The following is a 27,416-nucleotide window of genomic DNA, read 5'->3' as shown; positions in this document are numbered from 1 at the left end:
GCATTAATGTTAGTGCTTTTAGCTAAAGATGTGTGTATAGTGCTAAAGTAACTGATTAGCATATATACATTACTGCTTGTTAAATTCTAAGGTAGGTGTTCATCCCAATAATTTGACCGAGTCCTTTTTTTAGTGATGACAACCGTGAATCAATTAATTCCCAGAGTCAAATTGGAAGATTTTGAAGAATTTGAGAATTTGAGGAACCTTTCCTTTGGTACACAACATTCCATTCTAAAATGCATTCTTTGAATTTGCATGGATATTAACATGAGGTTTTTGATCTTTTCCTCTCCCTTCCTCTACCTTTCCCTTCCAGAACAGAGACATTTTTACTGCTGTTATTTTACAAGGAGGTTATTATAATGGCTTTATCCACTTCAGTCTAGAAAACAGGACGTCCAAATAGCCTGTTTCAAGCAGATTAGCATTCTTTCAGCCTGCGCTGTGTCTGCACTGGAGGGAAATAAACTGATGAAAAAGTATATTGTTGGCTGGAACAGCTCATCAGGGCTTAATGCTGTAATGCAAGCATACTTGAATATATAAAGATACAGCTAAAGGAAAATTTATATTTTTCTTCATATGGAAATTACAAAAAAAAAAATTAGAAACCTACAGAATCTAGAAATAAATAATCATAAATCTTTTTTTTTTTTTTTTTTTTTTTTTTTTGAGATGGTAGGAGACAAGCACTAGGAAGTGTGATGCAAATCTAAAAAAGGCTTAGACAGTGAGTGGCACATGGAGAACTTGCCTGGTGGGTCTGACTGGGCTTGAAAGGGTTCCTGCTTAATCACGTGGGATGTTCTGTACCACTTGGTAATTCAGTAGTAATTCAGTGGGCTTCTCAGCATTGGAATTGGCAGTGCTTCAGATATGTAAAAATGGTACAAGTACCTGAGTGAGGAGGCTTTATACCCTGGATGCATGCAAACTGCTATTTTCACTGAGTGTTGGCTGTGTAGATCACTGAGTCGGTTTGGTGCCTTTTTGGTAAAATTGTCCTGACAAAAAAACTTTGTAGGTTTGGACTGTGGGAAAAATGACTTCTTAAGCATGCTGTGGGAGCTGCATAGCTGTGCTGATGGAGCATTGCACTGAAGATGATAACTCAGACGGCTGACTCTTTGCTTAGCCTGTCTCTACGTTTTATTTTTAATGTCAATTAAGCCATAGTTTACATGAAGTGCCAAAATATAAATGAAAGTTGAGAGAAATAGTTAATTTTCTCTTTTGCTTGAGTAAAACGTTTTGTCAATGAAAAACATTCCTCTTCAGAGATGTATCATACATTTCTCACCGTTCTTTCTTTGCTCTAGTACAAGGAAATAATGTATCATTAGAGTACCCTACATTTACTCTGCAGGAAGATATGTAACAGAATGATTTAATTTGTTAGAAGTTTAAAAACAAACAAACAAATATATTTTAGTACTGGGGGACTGTCAAAGAGAAACAGTTGATGATAAAATAGGCCACAATGGTATTTACAGTCTGTGCAATGCTAATTTGGTGTTTTGTCTTTCCTATTGCAGACTTAGCCCATATGGCCACATGACGAATTTTTCCATCAGTATAACAAGGCTTTTGGGTTCCTGTGGTTGTTACTATTATTATTCCCCTGGTTTTGTATGAGTAGATGAAAACACAAAAGAGCTTAGTCTATGTTGTTCTGGAGGGAGAAGTTAGTGTCATGCTTTCTGTCTTCCCTTTCCCCTTTCTACCCCTCCACAAAAGAAGCATCTTTCCAAGTGGAGTGACTTTTAAAGGATCTCTCTGCTGTGTTTTCTCTCTAGATAAAGTGTTCTGAGTGATCTTCTCCAGTATTCACCAGTCCTATAGTATTCTTTTTTTTTTTTCTTTTTTTGTAATCCAACCAAATTAAAAATATTAATCTTGCCAATACCACATTATTGCTTAGAACTTATTTTAGGAAAAAAAAAACATTATCTTAAGATTTCAGTGTCAAAAAAAACCTTCCGAGTCACACAATATTTCATTTGTGAATTACAGTGACTTACTACAGGGCAAAAGGGGCAGAAATGTATGAATGCAACTTGTGTCATCCAACTGGGCAAAAACTTGAAGCATCCATTCCAGCAGCACATTTCTATTGTGAATTCTTTCATTTGAACTTTGTGCTAGTATTCACAGAACATAATGAACTGTCTGCAAATACTTGGAATACCATTAAGAGTGTTAGATTTTGAAAATCTGAGGATTCTGTTATGATATATTGTGTTTAGATAATTGTCTATGAATGGAGTCATAAAAAAGGGCAAAATGCTCAAATATTTACTCAATTTTGCAAGTAATTTTCAGTGCTCAGCTATTGCAGTAGTTGGAAAGAGTTCAGTACTGAGTGAAGAAGAGGGGATACTTGGTCTGTTTAGCAGGCCGGGCTGTCAGGGTATAAATGGACTCTCAAAATCTAACTTGTTGGTCCTCCACAGAGGCTTCCTTAAATCATTATTGAAGTAGATGGAAATGATTCCCTCTTGCTTTTTGTTCACGTTTTGGTTTTGGTAAGCCTCTTATGGTAACAGCTTGCACAGAGTCCACTTGCGTGAGCAAGCTTAATCATATTTCATGACTTCTAGTGTACATATCTATACCCAAAGCCCGAATGATGTTTCATAGAAACTTTGGATATATTTCCAACCGTCTTGTTTCATTTTCTGTTCCAGTGAAGACATACTTTGGCGTAATCATAATAAGAAAGTGACTGGCTCATGCATTAATATTACTTGTTGAATGCACTTTTTTGCAAGATCTCTCCACAGCATGGAGAAGTTGATATTTGAATTATACTAGGTAGACTGATACATTTATATCGGTTTTGAGTGTTTATTTATATTTTATTTATTTTTTGTTCCATATTCCCTGTTAAAGTACATCTTAAATCTCTGAAACCTATTCAGCAGGTATTCTTCACTCTTTATTTTATTGCTTCAGTCTTTTCACGTTGACTTATTTTGAATACTAAGAAATGAGAGAGAATGGTTTTTGTGTCAGTATTTTCAGAAAATAATGATTTTGAGGGTTTACTTAATATGACTTTTTTTGATGGGAGAACTTTGAAGTTTTGGTGAGTGGTGAGTAGGAAGGAAGGATTGTCAAGTCTTTTGTTTTCAGTGTGTGCTCAGGAAGGATGCTTTTATTCAGTGTCAACCATATTCCTCATGTGCTGCTACTAATTTGTGGTTACACAAGAGTGAATTTGGTGTGTGTGTTAAGTTTTGATGTTTCTCTCTTCATATTGTACAGATAATTTTTTATTCTAAACATTTCATTTGGATCTCTTATCAAATACCTTCATACTGAAGATCTCAATATGAAGAACGTAACTTTGCTTACTGTTGTTTTCATGTAATTTCAGGAAATTAAAAAATTCATCAAAGGTGTTTCTGAGAAAATAAAAAAAACAAGGGACAAGTATGGCATCAATGACAATGGCACAACAGAGGTAAATACTTTCAATGGGGTAATAATGTAGTTATTTTACGTCTTCATAAGCTATTCCTTCTCCAAGTGTTCCATTTCCTTTTCAGCCACGAGTTTTGTATCAGTTGGATAGGATTACACCAACACAACTGGAGAAGTTTCTAGAGACATGTAGGGACAAATACATGAGGTAAGTTTGGGGCTTGTTTTCTCTCTGCTTGTTTATTTTGCCAGCTTAGTATCTGTTGCTTTGTTTGCAATCTAGGAGTAACTCAAAACTGAGTCTTTGCTATTGTTACTCTGAAAATGTTGGTTTTAGTGTTGCTACAAAACAAATAAAGAACAAGAAACAGTTTTCCCCAGTGACATGAAATTTGCAAGACTAAGGTTAAATGCCAAAATGTCAAGCATTAACATCTACAGGTGGATCTGTTAAGGCAGTGGTGAGCCTTGTATGACAGTTCTTGAAGTTTGACACACCTGAAGTTTTCATCTTTCTGTCTTGAATCTTAATGAGATTCTTTTGTTAAAGATCCTCATGACTAACTTTTTTTGGTTTCCTGTAACATAGCAGATAAAATATTTTACATTTCTTTAATCTTCGTATCAGGAGACTTGAGTGTAGAAATCTATCTGCTTGCATTTGGGCACCTGTCTTCTGAAATAGTACTAGTCATATCTGCAAGCACAATCTTCTTCTGTATTTCCTTACCAGTTATATCCACAAATTGCATTTTGACAGCAGTTTCTGGTAAAAGCCAAAAGCAATGTGATTCGGAAGGAGAGAGGATATTGTTTAAATAGCAACATTTTTATACCTGCTGTTGGACATGTTCCCTTCCTCCTCCTCTTGCAGGAGATTTTTGCAAACCTCCAAAGAGACCATGAGCAGTTTTATTTATTTATTTATTTATTTTATCTATTTTATAAATATATTTATTTATGTATTTCATTTATGTATTTTTTTATTTATTTTATATTTATTTATTTAAACAGAAACTGACCTAAATAGGTCAGTTTCAAATCAATAACAATCTTTGTGGTATTGAGCTTTAAGTTCAGAGGTTGTGTTTGCTCTAGAAAAGCTAATCACATCAGACTCTTTGTGAGCCTTAAGAACGCTAACTTCAGGATCTGAAGAAAATTGTAGGGAAGAATTGTAAACCAGTTGGAGATCGCATGATATGGTGTAGCCATCTTCATTTTCTATCCTGTAATGACAACCAGTTATTAGAACAGAAATTTTAGAAAGAGGCAAATGTGGGAATGAGCCCATTACATGCATAACTTGAACGGGAAGTAAGTAATATAGCTTAAGAATTCGCTGGAAACAAGAAAGCAGTAATATTTGGATTTTGCTCTGATTAGAAGCAGCCTGCATAAAAATTTATTAAAGAATAAATAAATAATTAAATAAATAAGTAATGGTCTGTTCTGCTTCAAAATATAAAGGGGAATTTTGGAAATACTAATGTATGTGAGTTCCATGAATGGCAAACCCACAGTTTACTTCTTGATGGTTTTGAGGAGAAGGAGCCAAGCATTTTATCTTTTCTGTTAGGGATGTTATTGTGGGGCTGTGGAATGTGTATATAACAAGGCATGCTCTTGCCTTGAATGAGACCAGTGTCTTTGAGTATTGGTGACCTTTTAACCTCTCTAAAAAGTAATACGCTTCTCTTATATCTGCCAGAAGAGTTGCTGTCTTTACTTGTGTAGGATTGCAAGCCTTACTGAGTTCTGAATCTTCCTGTATTTTTTATGAAACCATTTCTTTCTCAGGGCACAGATGGAGCCTGGTTCTGCAGTAGGAGCCCTTTGTGCACAGAGTATTGGTGAGCCTGGCACACAGATGACACTGAAGACTTTCCATTTTGCAGGGGTTGCTTCAATGAACATTACTTTGGGTGTGCCAAGAATCAAAGAAATTATTAATGCTTCAAAGGCAATTAGGTACTAACATTGTGGGTTTGGTTTGGTTTTCATTTCTTAATCTTTTTTTTTTCTTTCCTCTTTGCTGAAGTGAAACCTGATGAATTTTTAACATTCTGATTTCTGGGATTTATAGTATAGCATTTCCCTGTTGTTGGTAACATGCTAGATGACATTGAATGCTAAATGACCCGAATGAGAAAAATCTAGCTTCAGTACAACTAAGTGATGGTTTAAAAACAGAAATTAGAAATGTTTGTTTGTTTTTGTTTGTTTGTTTCTTTTGGTAGTAGTGTATTTATTTATTTATTTATTTATTTGGAAATTAAATTAACTAAACTTGTTAATTAATTATAATATTGTGTTAGGCATCTCTCATATTACAAAGCTTACCATTGTTTAGTGGTAGCCAAAACTACCTGGGTATACTGGAGGTATTCTTAAGCAGTACTGGAATTCTGTAGGCCATCACAATAGTCCCTAATGTATTATTATAATCTCTTTTGTTTGTTTATTTTTGCCATCCTGCAGTACATAAATGATAACTTCCTTCAAAGTGACTGAGGAAGCTGAAGGTCTTCCTTTTTTTTTTAATATTAATCTAGATAATGTGATAAGCTTCATAAGGAAAGCTTTAATTCAAATTGCTATCTGTAATCTAGCATAGCAATATCCTAAATCTGTTTTCTTGCATGTTTATTGTTTGTAGCACACCTATTATAACAGCACAGTTGGACAAAGATGATGATCCTGATTTTGCTCGTCTGGTTAAAGGAAGAATTGAGAAAACATTATTAGGAGAGGTAGGAAATATTGTATTATTGGTAATGCCTTAAATGTAAATGTTAGCCAATATAGGGCATTTTAACCGTTTTCACATACTAACTGTTTTGTCCTTTTTAAGATATCAGAATATATTGAAGAAGTGTTTCTTCCAGATGATTGTTTCATCCTAGTGAAGCTGTCTCTAGAGCGCATTAGACTACTGAGATTAGAGGTAGGTTTTTGAGCTCGTAATCAGAATGTGCTTTGGGAAGGATCCAGGTCTTTTACTCCTTGCACGGAAACAAAAATCAGACCCATGAAACTGAAAATAGAAAGAAAACCAAGGATGTCCTGTGCCAATATTAAATCTGTTGTGTCTTTTTTTTTAATTAAAAAAACAAACAAACAAACAAACTTGTAAATCAGATAACTTTTTCCTCTATTTTCCTCTATTTGGAAATTAGAATGTGAATTAGTTTCTTAGTGTCATTTTCAATACAAGAATGATTTTATTTGTCTGTCTGTTAGGAACATACTAACCTGTATGTACCTTCAGTATAGGATGGTATGTCATGTAACTTGTAAGAGTAATTGGTTTTATGTTGTTTTTTTTTCTACATTCCACTTTTGATTTTCTGTTGAAAGAGCAGAAATATTGACTGCTGCATGTCTTTGAGCACATTGACATATTGAGAGATATTTAGATGTTTGCTGACTAACTCTTGCCTGCAGGTGAATGCAGAGACTGTGCGCTACTCAATTTGCATATCTAAACTCAGAGTGAAGCCTGGGGATGTTGCTGTCCATGGAGAAGCAGTTGTATGTGTGACCCCTCGTGAAAATAGCAAGAGTTCAATGTATTATGTATTGCAGTCCCTGAAAGAGGAATTACCAAAGGTAAAAATGTGGACTTTGTTTTAGGAGGTGTTTAGTAACAATAATCTGGGGTTTTATAGTGGGAAGATGAAGTATTTCTTATCAGTATTGACAAGATTGAAGGTAATTTGAGCACATTTATTACTGATGTGCAGTTGAAACTAAGACTCCACCACTAAATGTTATAAATAAAAAAAGAAGCCTTGGTACCTAGCCTTCGTTACAACACTTACTGAAGCATTCTGAGTGCAGCAGCTGTAAATGTATGAACTGATTATCTTCCTGTAGCTCCATCTAGAGTTGAACCACGTTGACAGTATCTGATGTTTTTGCAGCTTTGTGTGAGGATAACTGTCTACTTCTTGCTTTTAAAAATATTGATGAGTGAACCTAACAATTGGCAGGATGCACTTGCAATTGTGTGGACCTACTCTTCAGAGAGATAGGTTTGAATGTAAGGATATTTGGAATGAAATAGAAAATGTAGGTACTAAGTAAGGTTAATAGTACGGTGTGAACATTACGTTTGTACTGGCATATTTAAGAGTGAAATCTGATTTCATATCTATCTTAACTCACTATCTACACCAAAGAGTGAAGCTTCAAAATCAGTTGGAATACTGATTGGGGTCAGTCCTTTATATTGCATTACTCTATGCATCAAAGTTACTTGGGTTTTTGTTTTGTGAAGGTTGTAGTGCAAGGTATACCAGAGGTTTCCCGAGCTGTCATCCATATCGATGAACAAAGTGGTAAGGAAAAATACAAACTTCTAGTTGAAGGTGATAATCTGCGAGCTGTTATGGCTACTCATGGAGTGAAAGGCACAAAAACGTCTTCTAACAACACTTATGAGGTAATGTTTAAATGTGTATTGTGGTGGTTGTTGTTGTTGTTTTTTTGTGTTGTTTTCTTTTTTCCAGTAGAATCTTGATTACAAGTGCTTGTTTGTGCTCAGATGCCACAATTTATATCTAATCAAGTCTGATTTCACTAATAGTTGTCAGAATGCATTAACACAAGAGAATAATTTGTCTGGCAGCAGACTTCAAAGCTTTTTCTATAAATACTTTTAAAACAAAGAAATACAAAATGATAATAATGGAAATAGAGTGTTATCTGACATCAGATGGTATTTGTTCCAGGAACATATGTGCTCCAACGTTTTTATGAAGTCTATTTGATCTTTCTTGCAGGTAGAAAAAACACTAGGAATTGAAGCTGCTCGGACCACCATTATCAATGAGATTCAGTATACTATGGTGAACCATGGTATGAGCATTGACAGGAGACATGTTATGTTACTGTCTGATCTAATGACTTACAAGGTTTGTACAGTGCTTTTTTTCAATGTTACGTTGACCTGCTTATACAAATTAATTTTACTGTCTTTGAGAAGAACAGGTCTGAAGAACAGGAACTCCAGTTACAGATTTAAAGAATTGTAAGTGGTACAAACCAAATACTGTTGATTGTGTATCAAACAAAAATGTTTTATCTAGTTCTTGGAGGGCAGATGAAAATTCTATTTTGATAGAAGACAAGTTGATATAAGGAGTAGAGAATCATAGTTTCATATTCAAAATCTGAAGCTTAAAAATTGCAGGATGAAAATCAACTGTCTGAATAACCATCCATGCAATTTAAGGCTTGCTGTGCAGAAAACCACATGGGGTGTGGTTCATAGCAGCTGCACTGTGTAGATGAGCCTAAGAATACAGACATTAGATGGAATCAGATTACGTTTAGAGTACAAACAGGCTTCCAGAACTTGTTAATAAAAGCATCCTATCCATTCTTTATTAACTTTTTTTTTCTTCCTTTGCATCTGAAATGGTGGTGGTGTATTGTGTTGCTTTTTTTTTTCTTTTTTTGGAGGGGCGGGTGGGGTTGTTTGTTTTTTTATAAAGGTATATATAAGTACACTTAGTGAAGTCCAGTTTTTCCGCTGCTCTTTGCCAGAGGACAAGGGTTTAATTTGGGTAAAATGGATGGAGAAGTTGAGACTTCTCCCAAAACTGTAGGGCTTTGTACTGAGCTGCAACAGTCCCCAGGGTTGGCTGTGCACAGCTGCCACACAATGAGGAAAAAGGGCATTGGAGTGCACTGTTTTACACTTGTTGGACTCCTAGCATGCATGCATTCTTTTGTCTGTACTTCTGACTTGTGCTACAAAACTGCAGAGTCAGTTATAACTCGGATGTTTGTTAGAAAGAGGCAGAGATACACCAAGATAGTTTAAAAAGAAAAGCTTTTTTCTTTTTTTTTTTCTTTTTTTTTTTTTTCTGGAGAGTGAAAAAATAAAGATTTTACATGTTCTTTAATTTCCTGGAAGCTGAAATCAAATTTATCAGTAGACAATAGGCAGTAGCTTGAGTATAGTGCTTTCATAGCATTGCTGTGAGAGACTACAGAAGTTTGTGGCTCTGCAACCTAATTGATCTGTTTTTTCTCATGTCCATGTTTCTGTCAATCTTAGTAAGATACTTTCTGAAGAAAGAGTATTAATAACAGTTATAACTGTTTCTGTAGTATATGAGTGTTCTGTTCGGGTTTATTGAAATATCTTTTACTACAGAACCTTCTGGATGTCTAGCTGTGAAGCAGCCTATTACAAAACTGCTGTATTATAGACAGTACTTCATTTACTAGTTGTTCCATGTGCAAAACACATCTCTGTTGTTCACGATTTGCTTCTTTAACAAGTATAACTTGAGCCACTGTTATGAGAGTCTTTCTTTGGGTTTCTCTATCACTCAAGGGTGAAGTGCTGGGTATTACCAGGTTTGGATTGGCAAAAATGAAGGAAAGTGTGTTGATGCTGGCTTCTTTTGAAAAGACTGCAGACCATCTCTTTGATGCTGCCTACTTTGGACAGAAGGATTCTGTTTGTGGTAGGTATTGCAAATTTTGTTGCTGTTTGAGGTCCTCATTCAGCAGCTGTAAAGCTCATGAACACGTATTAGATTTTTTAGCCTTTCGGCTTAAGTGTCAAAGACTTCAGGTCTGAGGCTGATCCATGGTTCCTGATCCTAGAAATTTGGTGGATTTTTCTCTACTTGTCACCTCCGTCAGAGATTTTGAGAGCAGCTGGACATTTGTCTTACATTCCTTAAAGTAGACGTGGATTTATGTGGATTTTCTGACTCTCACTACTTAGATAAAGGAAATACCAGGACATTTGTCCCATTATCAGTAGTTATGCTTTTTCAATTGCAAAAGTTTGTGCATCTTCAACAGCTAGAGCTACCTAAGGAATCTAGTACCCCACTTAATATTTAAGTTTCCAGAGAAGTAGAAAGACATTTATTTTTCAGGTAATATAGGTGAATTTTGTCAGTACTCAGAACAGAGATGGTCCCTGTCCTGAGAAATTTATTTCTAAATATGTTTTTTTTTTTTTTAAGTTTTAGAGATAACATTAATGTCCAGTAAATTGTCTTTTCACTGAAGTAATGAAGGAATCTGACAAGAATTTGTTTCAACATTTGTCTCAGTTTTGCATTTCTGCTATGTATTATTTGGAATGGAAATATTTTTTAGTTTTGTTTTTCCTCTCCTTTAACAACATTCCTCCCAGATTTCATTCTCCTTTTGGAGTTATTTGTTAACAAGTCTCTATCTAGTAAGTTAAACTGGGAAAAGAAGTCAAATATCTTTCACCCTTTTTATCAAGTGTTTAAGGCCTACAGTCCAGGAGCTGTAACTACTCATTTAGAGTTTCTGGGTGCTACTGAAGTATAAATATGATTGTGTTAGGTTAAGGTTTGTTAGTTTGTGTGTATTTCTTGATGGTCTTAAAAAGGGCAGTCAGCTCTTTGTAGATGGAATGTTTTCTGAATCAGTGGAATCTGTTAGAAATGTTTGTATTACTAGTCTGCATTTTAAGTCACTGGAGGCTCTCCAGCCTCCCAAGTGGGTGGGATTTTATTAATTCTTTCTATCATTCTGCCCAGGGTTAAAGCAAAAATCCTATGGCAGAATGATTATGTCCTTACTGACCTAGTAAGATCCTGTTTTGAATGATATGGAAACCAAAGATACTTTTGTGTTGTCTTCTATATAAATGGTTTAGTTCAAGAAAGGAAACAGAGTGGACAAAACAGAAAATGGTTGTCTGTGTCCCAAAACAGAAGAGATTTACTGGATTGCTTATAAGAAAAATTGCTGTGCTGCTGCCTGACCTGGTCATCACTATTTATCTCTTTGAATTGCTATGAAAAGAGTATCTCACATTCTGCATCTGCAGAGCAGGAAAACATATAAACATGGCCAAGAAAAGTGGGCATGTGCCCACTATCAGCATAGGTGATTCTCCAGAATGTCTGGAAGTAGTTGTACACCTTTGAATTTCTCATATTTTAAGAGGCATTTTTTTTCCTTTGAGAAAAACGGGCAATGCTGATTCATGCCTTATGTACATGAAGATGATGTATTTTTTTTTCTGCAAGTTGCTGATGCCACCTTTCAGTGGGCAAAATGGATTCCTAGAATTCATTAAACTGAGAACATATATAACATCCTTGGTTATGTATGTTCTATATATGAGCAGCATGTTCTGTCCATACATCTCCTGCTCAATGTGACTACTGCTAGATGCTGCAAAAGGAAGTGGGAAGGAAGGGCTCCTGGTTATATAATTGCAAGCATTGGCAGGGGAGAAGGAATTCCAAAATCTAAATGCTGTTCACATGGTTCAGAGGCTGGCTCACCTTGAAATATTATTATGCAAAACTGGGAAAGCTTTACTTAGTTAAGTTTAAGAAAGGTGTTTCCTTTATGCATTGCAACATGTATGCTCTAAGGGTACATAAAGAGGTGGGACTAAATTTACAATAACGCCTAAGATTTCTATTACATATTCTTCTTTTTTTTATGTGCATAATGCTGTGTAGAAATGCAACACTGGACTAAGAGTGAAAATATCGAATCTTCACTTGCATAGGAAGAAATAATCAGATCTTGCCAGAACTTTAAGGAAATGAGTTTTCATCCTACGATGTGCATTCAGATGTACTGTTCCTTATGACTTACAGATGTATTTTTTAAATGCTTATATGAAGGACAGTATTCTCATGTTCCTGAGTATGTGTGAAATTTTGTGTTTGGATTGTAACTGTAGGCAGAAGTAAAAACACTGGTATCTAGCAGCTTACTTTTAATATAGAATATTCTTTAGAAGAATTGTATACATCAGTGTATTTGGAAGATATGTCAGGACATTGCTGTGAAATTTTGTAGCTATGAAAAATAATAGAGACAGTCTAAGTCTTTGAGTTCAAACCAAGCTCTTTTTGAATAATGAAAATGCAATAAATAAATCAAAAAAAAAATCCAAACTAAAGTAGTAAGTACACCTTTTTAACAGGAAATTGCAGGAGTTTCAAGGGAGCTTGGTCAGATTTGACTGAAGTCTTTGCACTGAGTTAGTAAAAAAAATTAATATGAAGTGACTTCGCTGTGGTACCTTCTTATGTTGGCACCAAATGGAACATGTCTTCTCTGAAAAAAAAAAAACAAAAAACAAACCTTCTGGAGCTCTGTCATTGCTAGAGGTCGTGTTTAGATTAGATTGAATTTTTCCCTGGGTATCTAGAATAGCAATAGCACCAACTAAGTAACATAATGATCTAACATTCTGATAACCGTAACATTTAAGTTCACATAGTGAGGAGTCTTGGCCTTCAGATGTGAGGTTCAAAGAGATGTTATAGGTAATGTGTTCAGAATGGGCAAATTAAAATATATAAGGGTCTTTACTATTTGGGTGTTCAATGTATTTTTGTTTTTGTTTTTTCCCCTCCCCAGGTGTTTCTGAATGCATCATCATGGGAATTCCAATGAATATTGGAACAGGACTTTTTAAACTTTTGCACAAAGCAGACAAAGAATCAACACCTTCTAGGAGGCCTCTGATATTTGATAATAATGAGTTTCATATTCCGATTGTTACGTAGCACTCGAGTATAATAACAGATAGAAAAACAAGAAATAGCAAGAAAACATAATTTAAGAAAGTGTTTTATCAGTGCTGCGTGTCTCAATAACTGAATTGGTAGGTGAAATACTAGCAGAAGAGTAGCCCAATTGTTTACCATCTGTTGTTTGTACGGACTCTGATACAAGAAGCTTCTCTGCACGTGAGAGTAGAAATACATTTAAGGTGGATTTCAGCTGATGGTTTTCTTCCTGTAGTAACATGCTTTGGAATGACCTGACACTGTCAGTACCTTATGAAAATGACTTCCCAGGCTAGTTGATGCTCGTTTGTAGAGGAGGAAGCAAGTTTGCTTCCTCACCACCACAAGTCAAGTTCTGAAATTTTGACAGGTACTTTATGCTGCCTTATGAAGAAAAAATAAAGTGTTCAGGATATAATATATGTTACAACATACATGTTTGTTTTTTTTTTTTTCTTTTGTTTTGTTTTTTAGTAAATTACCTATAGCTAGCTTACAACACATGATGAGAAATAATTCTCTTTCAGGTATTCTTGTGGCATGGGTGAAGGAAAATTGAAATGCATGTTAAAACATGGTGTTGTAGGAAAAGAAGTGCTGTACTTGGAAATTTGTGTGTTGTGTGGGTGGATATCAAGTGTCAAAGCTACTGTTGCCATGCATTGTGGTTCTGTAGGCAACTGGAGCTTCTTGTAGACAAACAGGATTGCTAAAGCTTCATAGTAAACCCACAAATGCTTGGGAAAATAATCCACAACACTTGCTCATTATTTCCTGGGAACTGGCGGTATGAATTTTGGAGGCTTAAGGAAATTCCGGGGAATTGATGACCATGAGAATTGTGTACTTAGTGAAGCTGTAATATTGGCTACAGGTGAAGGTGAAGAGGAGGCATTTGTAGTATAAACATATTTTTGTAAATTACAAGTAGTCGATAAAATATGTGCAGTATGACAGCTTGCTTTATTTTTTGTTATTTGCATTACTATTAATGTGTGCAAGTTCTTCTTAACTCAGTATTCGACCAATTCTGTATTCAGATTTGATAAAAACACCTGCCTGAGAGTTCCTAATGTACAGTGCAAGCTCACAGAAAAGGCATTTAAGCAGGCGCTGCAGAGGTTGTTCTACAGCTCCTAGGAATGAAGTGTACCTCAAGAAAAGTAGAACTTCGTTTCTGATTTCATTCATCCTATGCTAACTTCAGGAGTGTTGTTAAAAGTATATGAAGTATTTGCTCTTTGCTCACTTTTTAAAAATATTTTTCCCTTATCCAAAGTTACTATTCAGGAAATGGTTTCCCCCCCTCCCCCAGGATTCTGGTTTAGGACACACCTACAACAAGTGGCAGATTGTGAACTTCTTACTATGTTCTGTGAAGACTGTTAGAATAATGTTCCAATTCTGAAATAGTTTTTCATATTATAGCAGTTGTTTTACTGCTGGCCTCTGCAACTTAGAGCAGGCTTAGTTTGGGAAATTTCGTAAGTAAGCAGGGTTATTGGAACAACTTAATTCTGTTTTGATACGTGATGCAGGAATAAAAAGGAAGCTGTTTTCATGTGTGGACCTGAAATAATTTGATTCAAGTATTTTCATCTATTAGACAAGTTTTCAGAATGAATATACATTTTTAATTATTGTAGTGTAGCATGTTTAAATTTACTCTAGCGCTGCAGAGGGCAAATATCTTAGTTCTTTTTCTTGTCAGCAGTATTTGGATATTGAATGTGCTCATATGATGGGTCAAGGTTAGAGAGAAACAAAGACAAGAGAAGTGTTGCACTCACAAAGTAAAAGCTGGCTGTTGAATAATCTAGCATTTGAAAATCCATGAGTTTGTGCTGCAGTTTGTCTTCATGTGGCAACCAAAAGAAAAGTGTAAGGCTATATTAAGAGAATGTAAAACCTGTTGGTTGAAGTTGAGGGTGCCATTGTTCTTAGGGTTTTGTTTTGTTTTTAATTCTTCTTCTATGCAGTGAAGACACGGTGTGAAATTACGCATAGCTGTTCTCAGATGTTTTTATATTTTTTCTGTAGGATATACTAAGATATACCTCTGCCTAGATTTCTCCAGGGTAAAGGTTGGGCATTTGGTACCTGCTCTGAAAGCCATATATATTTTGCCATCTCTCTTGCAATAATTAAAGAATTCAGAATAAATTTAAATTTTCTTTGTAATCTCTGTGAGATTGCCAAGTAAGAGTTTGTCTTAATAGAAGTCTAGCTTTATTTGTCTTTAAAGATGGAAGTATATGACAGGTAGAGGCCAAATGGAGAGAGCCGGTAAAGCTTTGCTGTGGATAACTGCTTGGTTTTATCGTGGGAAGTTCTGATGAAAGAGCTTGGCGTTTTTATGAATAAAGATTCTTCTACAGTTGTAAACGGGTGAGGTTTGTGCTGACATGAGTATCCACCTAGTTTTCTTTTGTAAATGTAGAGAAATTAAGCTATTTAAATGGTGGGTTTACTCTTCTGTGTGTCTTAAGTATTTGGTGAATTACATCTGTTATCATTGCCTTTACTATGACAATAAAAAGAGGCAAAGATAAAAATGTAAACCTTGTGTTTGTTTACTGATGCATTATAATTTGTGCATAATTAATTTATGGGTGACCTGACCTGTCTCTCCCTCATCGACTTAGTTAAGACTGTTGACAATTAACGAGGTTTCCTGAAGTGAAGTTTCTAGTAGCTGCGAAGAGGCATTAATGATAGCTTCATGTACTACTGCTGTACTTTTGAAGTAAATGTCAGTTTGGGGTTTATGCCATGTCCTTATCAGAGGAAGGAAAAAAAATATGTTTGAAGTAGCCATTGCAATAGGCAGTCTTTGATTTGGTATTATTGGTATCACAGTCTTTGCAGATAGGAATGTCTTTAAAGCCCATAGCATACTGCATAAAGATTTTAGTAGTATCCATTTATGTGCCTAAATTCTTCTGTGAGTTTAACTCATGAATGTTTTATCTTCAAGATAGCTAGCTACAGCTGTGCATTGTGACCTAGAAAAGCTTGTCACTACTAAAAACAGAAAATTGTCCAACAGACTACTAAGAACAGAAAAATCGTAAGGAATAAAATTAGAAAATAAATTAATATTTTAATGCAAAAGTACAGGTCACTTTGATGTGGTTACAGCATTGATTGGCAGAGCAAACTTATCTCTAAGAAAGAATAAATACCCAAATCTCACAGGACAATCTGAAAGAATAAAATAAAATGAACCAGTGCTGCTACTTCAATGTAAGTGCTTGTAAAAATGAAGTCTTTCTGTAAATAATAAAATGAAAGCTTTGAAGCATTTTGTAAGGCATGACTAGAGACTAGATCATACGATAATCTTCCACTAGAGAGCAGTGTTCTTTTTTTTTTTTTTTTTTTTTTTTCCTTTAGGAAAAGATCTGCTTGGGCAGATTTAGCAATTCTCGTTTTTAGATTAAGATCAGTTTTTTGCAATGTTGGAGTTGAAACAGAACTACAAGAAGGCAGGTAAACTTGCAAAATTGTATACATGGGGAAGGAGGACAATAGAGTACGTTTCACTAAGGAAATAAGGAGAGAAGGAAGTCCACACGTGCTTTTTTCATGATCGAGTAAGGACTTCCATATCTCTTGCCCCATCTGTCTTTAAAAAAAATAAATACATGTGGCATTGAGATAGAGAGATGTAATCATTCCTAAAGGAACTGAAGTACTTAACTGTTCTTTACAAGTGGGAGAGCAGTATATGTACTATGAAAGTGGATAGTGTCTTCTGTTGCGGCACTTTCCATGCAGAAATGCTTGTTACAATCTGCACTTGGTCTCTGTAGTGTGTTTAAATACTCCATAGTGTGTTTGGTCTCTGTAAGTGTTAAAACTGTAGCTGCAAGAGCTTCTCTGAAGGATGAAGCCCTGGCAGCTTGCTGGGTAGGGTAGCATTCTGTATTCTGCAGATGCCACAGAGCTCCTGAGCAAGACTGAATTACTAATGCTTGAAGGTGATGTTGAGAGATATGAGACCAATGTCTAGGACTGAAAACAATATAAAACAGGTGGTCTTCTGTGTGTACTGACAATTTTAAACAGCGAAGTTATGAAAGATGACTTCCCCGTTACTGCCCGAAACCCACTGGGATGCTGTTGTTTTGTTAGTGCATTTCAGATGTGTAACTGAGTTCACGGGCTCTTCTGAATGAGAGCTTGTAACTCGTGCTGCTAGGCCACAGTATGGAAATGACATCAACTAAGTTTCTAGTTGTGGTACCATTCACACTAGCAGAGAGGATACAGTATGTATGAAGATCAGGTGAATAATTTGCTAAGGTTTGAATTTGCAAAGGTTTGGAAAACTATTCCACGTAAAATTAAATGTACATACATGTATATGTGTATATAGAGGTTTGCAGTGTATGTCTGCCACCATAGCGTTATGAGCTTGCTGATAGCCAAGCTGGCTCGTGTGGAGGAGTCCGAAGACATAAATAAAAGACTAGAGGATGTACAGGCACCGCTGTGGCTGGCTTTTGTTGTCTACTGAAAGCTGGTATACTTCACCGGACTTCATACCAGGTTCCTTTCACCTCTGTGGTGACTATGGTTCATCTGGTGGAGACACTGTCGACAAGAAATGAAGCTCTTGTGAAAGCAGCAGGTATCTGGATTATTTATTTCTCCTTCACGTTAAAGTGGGTGTTGATTGGTTAATATCCCCATACATAGAACTGTTTTATCTGCATGCACCCCTTTTTAAATATTACATGCAGATTTTAAAAACAAAATGAAGAGAATTGCCAAGAAATGCAAAAGCAATAGTGAGACTGCACTGTGGTAAACCGTCTCAGATGGTGCCAGAATTAGGCCTGTCAGACTTAAAAATTCTTAGGCTTGATTTGTTATTCAGTGTTTTGCTCACTTCTGAGAAGTATTGGTTAGCAGTGTGGTATGATTCATCCCTGCTTATAATCCTGTGATATTACTTTTTCTGTTACTTCGTTAAGGAGTTGCTTCCTGAAGTCCCCCCTTTTTTTTTTTTTTTTCCTAAGGAAGGAAATTCTTCAGCCTGAGCAATGTGCAGTCACAGGTAAGGCTTTCTCCGACTCAGTCTGATTCAGCGTTGCTGTTGTCAACTGCTTCTGGTCTTTGGAGTGGTGGGAATGGGCTTGGCTGTATCGCTGCAGTGGGGTGGTGAAGGGCAGGAGACCTTTTTTGTGCACACCCTAGGAGAGACACGCTTCACTGCTTGCTACTTGAGTCCTGCACTTTTCTAGTACAGTGATATTAAAATATTTCTTGTATATGTGTATAGGTAATTTGGAAAGCCCATGAGACTATTGATCACTTTCCCATAAGCCCGTCTTCCAGGTTTTCAGCTCATACAAGTATTTTGCAGTTCCATTAGAGACTTCCTCTACACTTAAGTTTTAAGAAGATATTTAATTCTTCTGACTTATGCCACTATTTTGCATTTTCTAATTTCCCTTTACATTTATTCTTTCTCTTCCTGTCCTTGTTTCTCACATAGATTCCTTCCTTCTGGGCCATGGTGACTGTCACTGCTGGTAACACCACTTCCCTGCAACAGTGCTTACCTCAACCATACTGTACCACTGGCTGGCTTCAGCTCAGCCATGCGAGGTTGCTATGAACCTTTGCCTGGAGGATAATGAAATCACTTGAGGAAAAAACACCTCCTCAGCACATCTGGATATGGAAATGTACTGCCATCAAAATTACAGTTACGGTCAAATAACTTTTGAACTGATGACCTTGTTATATAAGGAAATGTATTTGTGCTCTGAACTGAAAGGCAAGGCATCCCTGCTAGATGTGGCATTCTGTCACTACTAAAAACTCTTCAGCTGTTGAATTTTCCACTTACTTTTTCCTCTGTCTTATTTTTGTTCTTTGCTGTGTACCTGACCCAGAGGTTGTTTCACTTGTTCGTGTTTACATTTACTCTGTAGAGAAGAAAAAGAAGCAGTCGTGCTCCGTGCAGGAGTGTGGTAATGGGCATATGTGAAATCAGCTGTTCCTGCCACACACTAGCATGACCTTCGGAAATACTTAGCCTCTCTGCACTTTAATCTACTAAAGACTGCTAAATGATGATAGTCTTTCCTCAGCAACACGATTGTGAAAGGAAATGACAGGATCATCATGGTGAGTGAAGGATGTGTTTGAGCAAAGTATATGCCATGCAGAAGATTTGGTAAAGGGTATATCTTCTTGTCTTAATACGTTCTTATTGCCAGGATGTCTGGATTAAGAAATATGATTAGCAGTTGCTGTGTGTAGTTCTTTGTTCTTCTTATTCTTTCATCTTCCAAAGAAAGCAGAGAAAGGCCAGAAGTTGCTCTTCCTGAAGTGAGATGTAAGACAGACACCGACTGAAGTGGGAACAGGCAAGGACAAAGCAGTGAGCTGCTGTGCTGCTGCTAGCCTTGTGGGAGCGGGGGTGGCAGCTCTGAGGGTGAGTTAAGGAAAAAAAAAAAAAAATAACAGTACAAATAGCCCGTGGTAAAAAGGATAATATTTGGCTTGCCTTACTGATGAAGTGTATTTATCCTTTGTGGAATATCCCTAGCAGAGATGGAGAAAGACTTCTTAATTCAGTTTTCTTTTGCGTGGTAGTTTTATTACCAAGTTGGAGCTTAATCTGAGTCCCCTGGAAACCAATTAAAGAACTCTCTGTAACTCAGCAGAACTGGATGAGCTTTGATATATGTACTTTATATATTTATATCCATCAACTCCCTTCCAGTCAATGCATCTCTATAAATTTCAAACAGTTGCACAACATTTTTCTAAACAGCATCACTGCAGACTTGATTCAGGAAGAATCATTTTAACCTACATCCTTTTTAAAGCTTCACATGCTGCTCAGGACTATGTCTTAGATGTTTCTGAGTATTTAGGGATGCTGTCTATATATTCTGTTATTTTTAATTTGGTATGGAGGTGTGTGACTTCTCTCTCTCTCAATAGCATTTAACAACGAGCATTTTTTTTTCTGCATTTTTCTAGCTGCCCAATGACAAGTTTGCAGTGGCAGATCCTCTGACTGCCAGCTCAACGTATTTATTCTCCTCCAGAAAGAGGGGATTAGAGATAAAACATTGTTCAGTTCTGCCAGAACTAAGCATTTGCAATAATTGAAGTTCTAAATTACTTTTATGGCATTTGTCTTTGAAAAATATTAATGACCATGAACTGTTGAATTTTTAATTTTTACATTTGTTTTGTGAGATATAGAAAAATACAGTTGTGCTTAAGATTTGTAGCTCAGTTTAAACTGGATGACCAAACCTTGTGGAAGTTGGTAACGGAGCTGCCACTGTGCCAAGCTAAAACATTATTTCATTCTGGAAGTCTTTGAAAGTCCCTGGTGGCTTTCCCATCCCTGCCAAGGCATGTAGACTGGCTCAAAGTCTGTACTCCTTTTCCCTTAAAAAAATAGAGTGTGACTTGGGAGTGACTTGGTTTCATGTTAGTTAATGTTTTCAGAACTGGATTTAGGTAGGTCTAGTGTTTTTGTAATGCTGAGCACTCCTCCGTCTTTAGTTGAATCTTGGACGATAGCCTGCTTTGTCTGAGCAAGCTGACTGTAGGAAGTTGTACAAGGGTTTCTCTTTAGCTTCTCAACCCCACAAAGAATATCCTATAATGCTAAAATTAAAAGTTTATTTTCAAATTGCAAGCATATGAAAATTATGCAGTATTTACCTAGGTAAATCCTGTGGAAATTCTAGATTCTGCTGCACAGAATCTAGAGAATCCCAGACAACTGAAGTTGCATGCATATCTGTCTTCATTCCCTCAGGAGCCTCTTTCGGCTTGGACTAGAGACACCTGGAGCACCCTGGGTCTTTCGAGGATTATTAGCTTTTAATGAGCAGCCAGAGCCTTTTTTCTTGAAGTCTGTCTATGACCCCAGCCAACCCACAATGGAAGTGCTGCCCCATGTTCCCCATCTGCAAGTGTGCATCTTCATGCTTCTCAGGCCATGTTTCCGATGTGGCTCTGCAAGCATTCTGCCTGTAAGTCCTTCTAAATCTCTGCTTTGTCATTTCTGCCTGCTAGGCACCATGAGTTGGGTTTTGTTCTTTCTGTACCCATCGGACTAATGTCTGATGTGAATTGTATTCTATCCAAACAACTTCTCTTTATTTCTTGTGGAACTTTTAACATATATTTATGTTTTCTACTGGTAGAATAAAATGTGTATGCTTTTGTGGATAATGAACAAGACATGAACCGAAGCTTTTTAAAATGAATGGGAGGATCGCTTTATGAGATCCAAATGCAATTTGAAAACATTAATTGCTGTAACAGCCAAAAGACTTGACAGGAAAACAAAGAAGATCTTGAAACAGGACAAAGATGAACTCAGAAGTTTTTAACATGACAGCTGTTTACATTCAGCTGAAGTTTTCCTTAAGAATGATCAGCTTGTGCATGGCTTGTCCATAGATATTACCTAGGGATGTTGAGGGCACCTGTTTGCTTTTTATCTCCCTGTTGGCACAAAAAGAAATAAAAGCAAATGACTGGTGCAGCCTGTATTTACTTGAATTGAAAACTGTCCTAGGAACTAAACCAATAGCCAAGTACAAGCAACAACCTTAAAAACGGACTGTTTAAGATGTGCTGACTTGTAGATGGAGGTAAGCAAGTCACCAGTTAGATCAGCCTCCTGAAGAAAATCCAGTTGCCTTTAGTCCTGTTCTGGACAGACTGTTACTTGAGATGTGTGTGCTGGGTGTCTTCCCTAGGGAAGATGCAATTCTTGTAGCCCTGTAGCATTGCCAGGTGAACCTATAGCATTGCAGTTTTCCTTTTGCTGACAGTTTCTGGAAGCAGTTGTCTGAGAAATAGCAGCAACCATGTGTATGTGCATCCCAGGAACAGCTGGTGTACCTCCCCATGCCTTTTCCCTCCCATCCATCAACTACCAAGACCCCTCCTGGAAGGTATCCTGCCCCCAGAGGAAGGCCTTTTCTTCTTCAAGTAGGTAAATTTTTAGTTGCTTACATAAAAAAAAAATCATTTTGATTTGCTTTTCCTTTTTCAGCAGCTCCAGTAATGTTAAAAACCTTCAGCAGACAGGATGGTTTGTTTCTATGGAAGCTGACTGAAGAAACTGTCAGATCTTCTTCATTTTAATCTGAATTACCAGTTCAACACTTTACCCAGAGTAGAAATATATCCATATAACCACCATCTGAAAACTGCCCAGTGATGAAACTGCCCAGCAAGATGAAACAGATGATAGATTTTAAGGCTACAAAAAAAAAGCAATGTAAAGCTTTGGTTTGCTTTACTTCATGCAGTCTGCCTTAGGAACTTTCTGAAGAAGGTGTTAACCCATTTGCTGTAGCTCAAGGTCACACATTTTTAGGAAGACCAGTGACCTGTGTGTGTCTGTGAGCTGGAAAACAGCAGCTCCATCAGGCTGCAGCTCCAGCAGCAGAGCCAGGGGTCTGGGTGCTTCCAGGCAGAGCCCCTGCCTGCAGGTGCTGCTGCCAGCTGAAATACTTGGCCTGGGCAGGGCAGAGACACTATATACATACCTGTCTCTTTCCTTTTAATGGGTAAACGGGGCCTTTTGATCTGCTGGACCATTAAACCAGCACCTTCCTATCATCAAAGCACTAATTTATTGTCTTCCAGTTATATCAGTCTGGAACAATACACTCCCATTGAGAACTGCTTAACTGCTATTGTTCCATTTAATGCCTATTACAAAATCTTTGTTTACTTTGTATCCAGATGGCTCTAATCTCACCTCTGTAATCACTTCTATTTCTCCTACTGAGAGAATATATAATCTTCCTTCCCAGGCTCCACTCAGTGTTGTCAGCTTCCATTAACTTACTGTAACTCTCTCAATATTTTTCTCTAAACCCTGGGTTCCCTGAGTCACATGAGTATGTGAGAAGCTTAGCTTTCATTACCAAACTATGCTTCTAGCTTATGTGGCTGCCAGTGAAGCTTGAAGACCTGAATCCGAAGGGCTCTGAAGCTATAGAGGACATGAAATGTTTCCTGTGTATTCCTATATAAGAAAAAAAAAATCCTAGTCTTGAAGTAAATCCTCTCCTTTTGGGCATTAAACTTTCTGATAGCTTAGACTGATGATATTGAGGAGGAGATTTGCCAGTGTAATTATAGCAGCAAAGCTGCTGCTGGGACTCAGGCAGCAGTAGCAGGTAGATGGAGAAAAGGATGAAGTATTTGAGACTGAGTGACAGGTATTTTTGGCACTGAAAAACTATAGTAAGACCTATTAAAGTAAGTATAAGAAATCTGTTTCAAAGCCTGGATGTTTCCAAAGGGTGTCTTATCAGAAAAGCCCAAGCTAAAATAACACAATAGCGTCACTCAGTATGTGGATCACTAATATACAATATAAATGTCATTACCTAATGTCTTTGGGAAGTAAAGAATTTGCAATATAGAAGAGCAGTCACTGGGTACAGTCTGTGTGATTGCAGGTGCAATGTTTGGTATTGTGGCACAGAAATCCATCTTGAAAACAGGTAGGCTTCTCTTTTCTGTTGATCTTTTTCTTATCTTTCCTTTACTTTCTTGTCTTCCTCTGTACTTTCCTCTCATTTTTCCCTTTTCCATGCGATTGCCATGATGATCAGAACCACCTTAGTTTCAGTCTAAATTTGACTAATCTTTATGGAAGATATGCTTTTATAGTGAGAACTGTGCTAGGTTGCATTAACCTGAATCTTGTCTTAGTTTCTAATGTGAATGTATGACACACCATTGTATTTCAGGAAATGTGCTGAGGTTGCATACACAAGCGTGATAATGATTGCATAATAAAAAAGGTGTACTGACAGTTATGGGAACAAAAATGGTCTTGTACTACAGGTTGATTCCTGCTTCTGCTGTTCTTTATTCTTCATGTTTTCAAAGGCTTGCTTACTATGTGTGTGTATATATATATATATATGTTTAAATGTAACTCCACAGTTAATCTTGAGGAGTTTGCTGGGATTTTGTGTACCACACAGAGTTGCATGGACTAAAAATAAAAATAGTCTTCAGCTCCAAGACTCTGAATTGCTGAAACAATGCTTGTGTTTAGGATTATAGTATAATCCCAATTCTGCAAGAAAAGCGACTAAAAGCCCTTTTCTGCTCCCACTGTCAATCTAAAAAGGGAGGTTTCACAGACACATATTTACCAGAAAGGTACCCAACTTGATTTTTCAAACTCTGTATTTGGGTACTTCATTTCCGCAAGGCAACACAAGTGTTTCTGTACTTCTTTCTGTAAAGAAGATGCAGTATTGTATCAAAATATTAACCCCATTTCCACCTCTGTATACCTGTTCTGTCCCCTAAATCTTTCTTAAACGGTATAGGCAACCTAGGAATGACTAAAAACCTGGACATGTACATGTGGTTGGTATGACTAATTATTGGATTGCCTACTACAAGGCACTGTTGCCACACCCTAATTTTTTGCTGCTTAGCCTGAAATTCAAAAAAAAAAAAAAATTACTTCTGACTAAAGGTATTGCTGGTCGACTGTGCTCCCTGAAGGTCAGTGGCTTTTTCTTATACCCAAGGCATACATTCCCGGTAGCCTAATTTCCAAATCTCCAGCTTAGACAATCTAATGATCTTCTTTTTGTTAATTTGTCAGGTTGTCTTGAATCCAATTTTATACAAACACCCATGACATCCCCTGGTAGAGCTTTTAATTACAGAGCATATTTTAATTACATTTTAAAGAAATCCTTCCTTTTGTTAGTTTTAAGTAAGAAAAAAACCTTCCTGTCTTTGGGAACTGTGATAAATACAGGGTAAATCCTTGTATATTCTATGCAAGGCAGAGATGTGGATTTTCTGCCAAGCTTCTGCAAGAAAAAAGGCAAGGCAGGCATTGCAGGCTCAGAAGACTGATGTTCTATTTAGAAGAGAAAACAGAGGACCCTGCCACACGTTTGGGAAAAGCAGGCGTAAATCGTCTGAGTAAATGCTTGTGAAAATGTACCTCTCTCCGGACTTCTGAAAGGAACCAGAGTTGCCTGAGTTCCCCGTGCCTGAATGCTGTTCTCTGTTACTGCAGCCTCCAGCAACCAGCACTTATCTACCCTAGTGCTGAGTCAGGCAGAGGACAAAAACCTACAATCGGTCTTTACGTTAAAGAGTAGAGGACTGCTTCATCTAACGCGTGGCTCTGATCATAAGTGCCCTGTGATGGCATTTGGTGGTATGCTTCTTTGTCCTACAAGGAAACCTTAGAAGCACACGTGCAACACGGGACTGTTGTTGAGTTTATAAAATCTCACACTGAATAACTGTGAAATAGTCAAATAATTTGTGCAATCTTTATTCAATCTTCTGGTGTATGTACCTAATGAAAGACTCCAGTGCCATGATTCTCATCCTCAAGGGCACAAAAGGATACCTTCCACAGCAACTCTTACGACTGCTGTCTGTCTTGGCTGAGTGACTGCAGATGGGGCTCCCTTCTTACCACTGGTTTCACTCCCGTCTGCTTCTTTTTTCTGCATTGAAAAAAAACGGATGTAGACCACGATTAATTAGTATTTTTGTCATGTACCATTGCTTTACAGGCTAAAGTTTGTTGGAGAGAAATAGGCTTATTTTGAGATAAAATCAAAGGGTTTAGGAAGAACACAGTTTGCAGGTATTGCAACATCAGTTGTTAATCAACATAGTTAATCTCTGTATATGTTACTTAGTAAAAGTGTTCCTAAGACAAATAGCAATGCAAAATTAGAAGAAAGGAATCTACAAGAGCATAAGTAACAATGGATGAAACATGAAAAAACTTGTTTCAAAACCATGGCATATTGTCAAGTATCAAGAGGATTGTTTTGAATAATGACCTTCAAGGCAGAGAAAAATCCCCAAATCCCTTTACTCTATATCTGCCTCTTCTAAAAACAGCACTGGAATTCATATCATGATTATGCGCATAACCCAAGGCTGTTTTCACATCTGAGAGACACCATCTTCATCCGTTGAACTACATAATATAACTTGAAATACGATGCAGCACCTGAATTCTCTGAATCAGTGTGTTATTACAAAAAATAACAAACAGTTGCTTCCCATTGTACCTCACTGACTCCAGCTCGGTAGCATACAGGGATTTGGCCAGGAGTCTGACTTTTGGACCAGTTCAGTTGCTCCTGGATGCAGTCAGTGGGGATAACGCAATTACTGGTAACACCCTGCCAAGTCATTAGTGCCACCGTTATCTTTGCAGGACATCAGAAACATACCTACAAGGCAAGAGTGTCTTCTAGATAAAACGTCAGTTTCAGATTGTAAGTGGCTGTGGTCATTCTGCAGTCTGTTCCCTCACTGTTTGGAAATTGAAGTGCTATTGATTCGTAGCAGGCTGCTTACCTTCGGACACACGCTGTTACTCATTCTTTGCCAAACTTGCATCCCTCAGCTGCTGAGAATGGGATATTGGAAAATTACCTGGTCTCCAGTGATTTATGAAACAGATGAAATCACAGCTGGGGGAGATGAGCCATTTGTACTTACCTCATTGTACACATTTATAATGTCTACATCTATACACATAATATTTTCATCTATTGTTTGAAAACTCTCATTTTTGTACTTCCTCACGGACCAAGCTCCAACCGGGGCGGTACAATTTCGTGGCTTTTGGCCAAACCGGGCGCTTTTGGGGTACGTTTTACTGGGATCCCGGGCCTCCTCCCCGCTCACGACCCAGGCTGGGCACCGGGAGCGCTGAGGGCTGCAGCGCGGCGGCGGCCCCACGAGATGGCGGTGCGCGCCCCGCACCGACCGGGCCGCCGGGGCGGGGCCGCCGGCACCCCCCGGCCCGCAGCGGGGCCTTTGTCTCGCCGCCGCCGCCTCCCTCACGGCCTCGGGCCCGGTGCGGGGCGGCCCCCCCGGGCCTGCGGGCGCCCCGTGCTGCCCCCTCCGGGCGCAGAGCGCTGCCCGCCTCCTGCCGGAGCCCTCCCGGAGCGGCGGCTCGGGCCCTGCCCCGCCCGCGCTCCGCCTCCTCGCCCCCCTCCGCCCCCCCCCGGCGCCCGGCGGGGACCCCCCGAGCGGCGGGCGGTGCTCGGCCGGGGCCGGGGCCGGGGCGGCCGCGGCGCTTCGCTGGTGGCGGCGGGCGGCGAGGAGCGGGCGGGCGGCGCCATGCATTGCCGCAGCCCCGTCTGGGCGCAGGCGGCAGCCTTGTGCAACCAACATGGCTGCGGGCGGCCGCGAATGAAAGGAGGCGCTTGGAGCTGAGGCCGTCTCCCCCCTCCTCCTCCTCCTCCTCCGCCGCCACCACTCCTCCTCTTCCTCGCCCCGCGGCCCTGGGGCCGTGTGGCCTGCAGCGAGCGGGGCAGAGAAGTTGGCTGCGCCGCCCCGCAGCAGGCGGGGGTGCCGGCTGCCCGGGAGGCGGCGGCAGTAGCAGCGGCAGCGACC

General features: G+C 38.3%; 1 protein-coding gene across 2 annotated transcripts in view; it reads left to right on the top strand.

Annotated features, from left to right (window-relative positions):
- Positions 1-15,528, top strand: part of POLR3A (RNA polymerase III subunit A) — a 37,222-nt gene extending 21,694 nt beyond the window's left edge. For both annotated transcript variants that reach the window (XM_082765169.1, XM_082765168.1), the window contains 10 exons: positions 3,383-3,469; positions 3,555-3,637; positions 5,230-5,400; positions 6,089-6,182; positions 6,284-6,376; positions 6,877-7,041; positions 7,712-7,876; positions 8,217-8,348; positions 9,782-9,914; positions 12,829-15,528. In XM_082765169.1, coding sequence (XP_082621295.1) covers positions 3,383-3,469; positions 3,555-3,637; positions 5,230-5,400; positions 6,089-6,182; positions 6,284-6,376; positions 6,877-7,041; positions 7,712-7,876; positions 8,217-8,348; positions 9,782-9,914; positions 12,829-12,977 — 1,272 coding nt within the window. In that variant the 3' untranslated portion in view covers positions 12,978-15,528. The remainder of the gene's footprint in view (positions 1-3,382; positions 3,470-3,554; positions 3,638-5,229; positions 5,401-6,088; positions 6,183-6,283; positions 6,377-6,876; positions 7,042-7,711; positions 7,877-8,216; positions 8,349-9,781; positions 9,915-12,828) is intronic.
- Positions 15,529-27,416: the final 11,888 nt, after the last annotated feature.

This window comes from Aythya marila, assembly GCF_965140915.1.
Source record: "Aythya marila genome assembly, chromosome: 7".
NCBI lineage: Eukaryota > Metazoa > Chordata > Aves > Anseriformes > Anatidae > Aythya > Aythya marila.
Note: the sequence above shows the minus strand (reverse complement) of the source record. Positions and strands in the feature narration are given on the sequence as shown.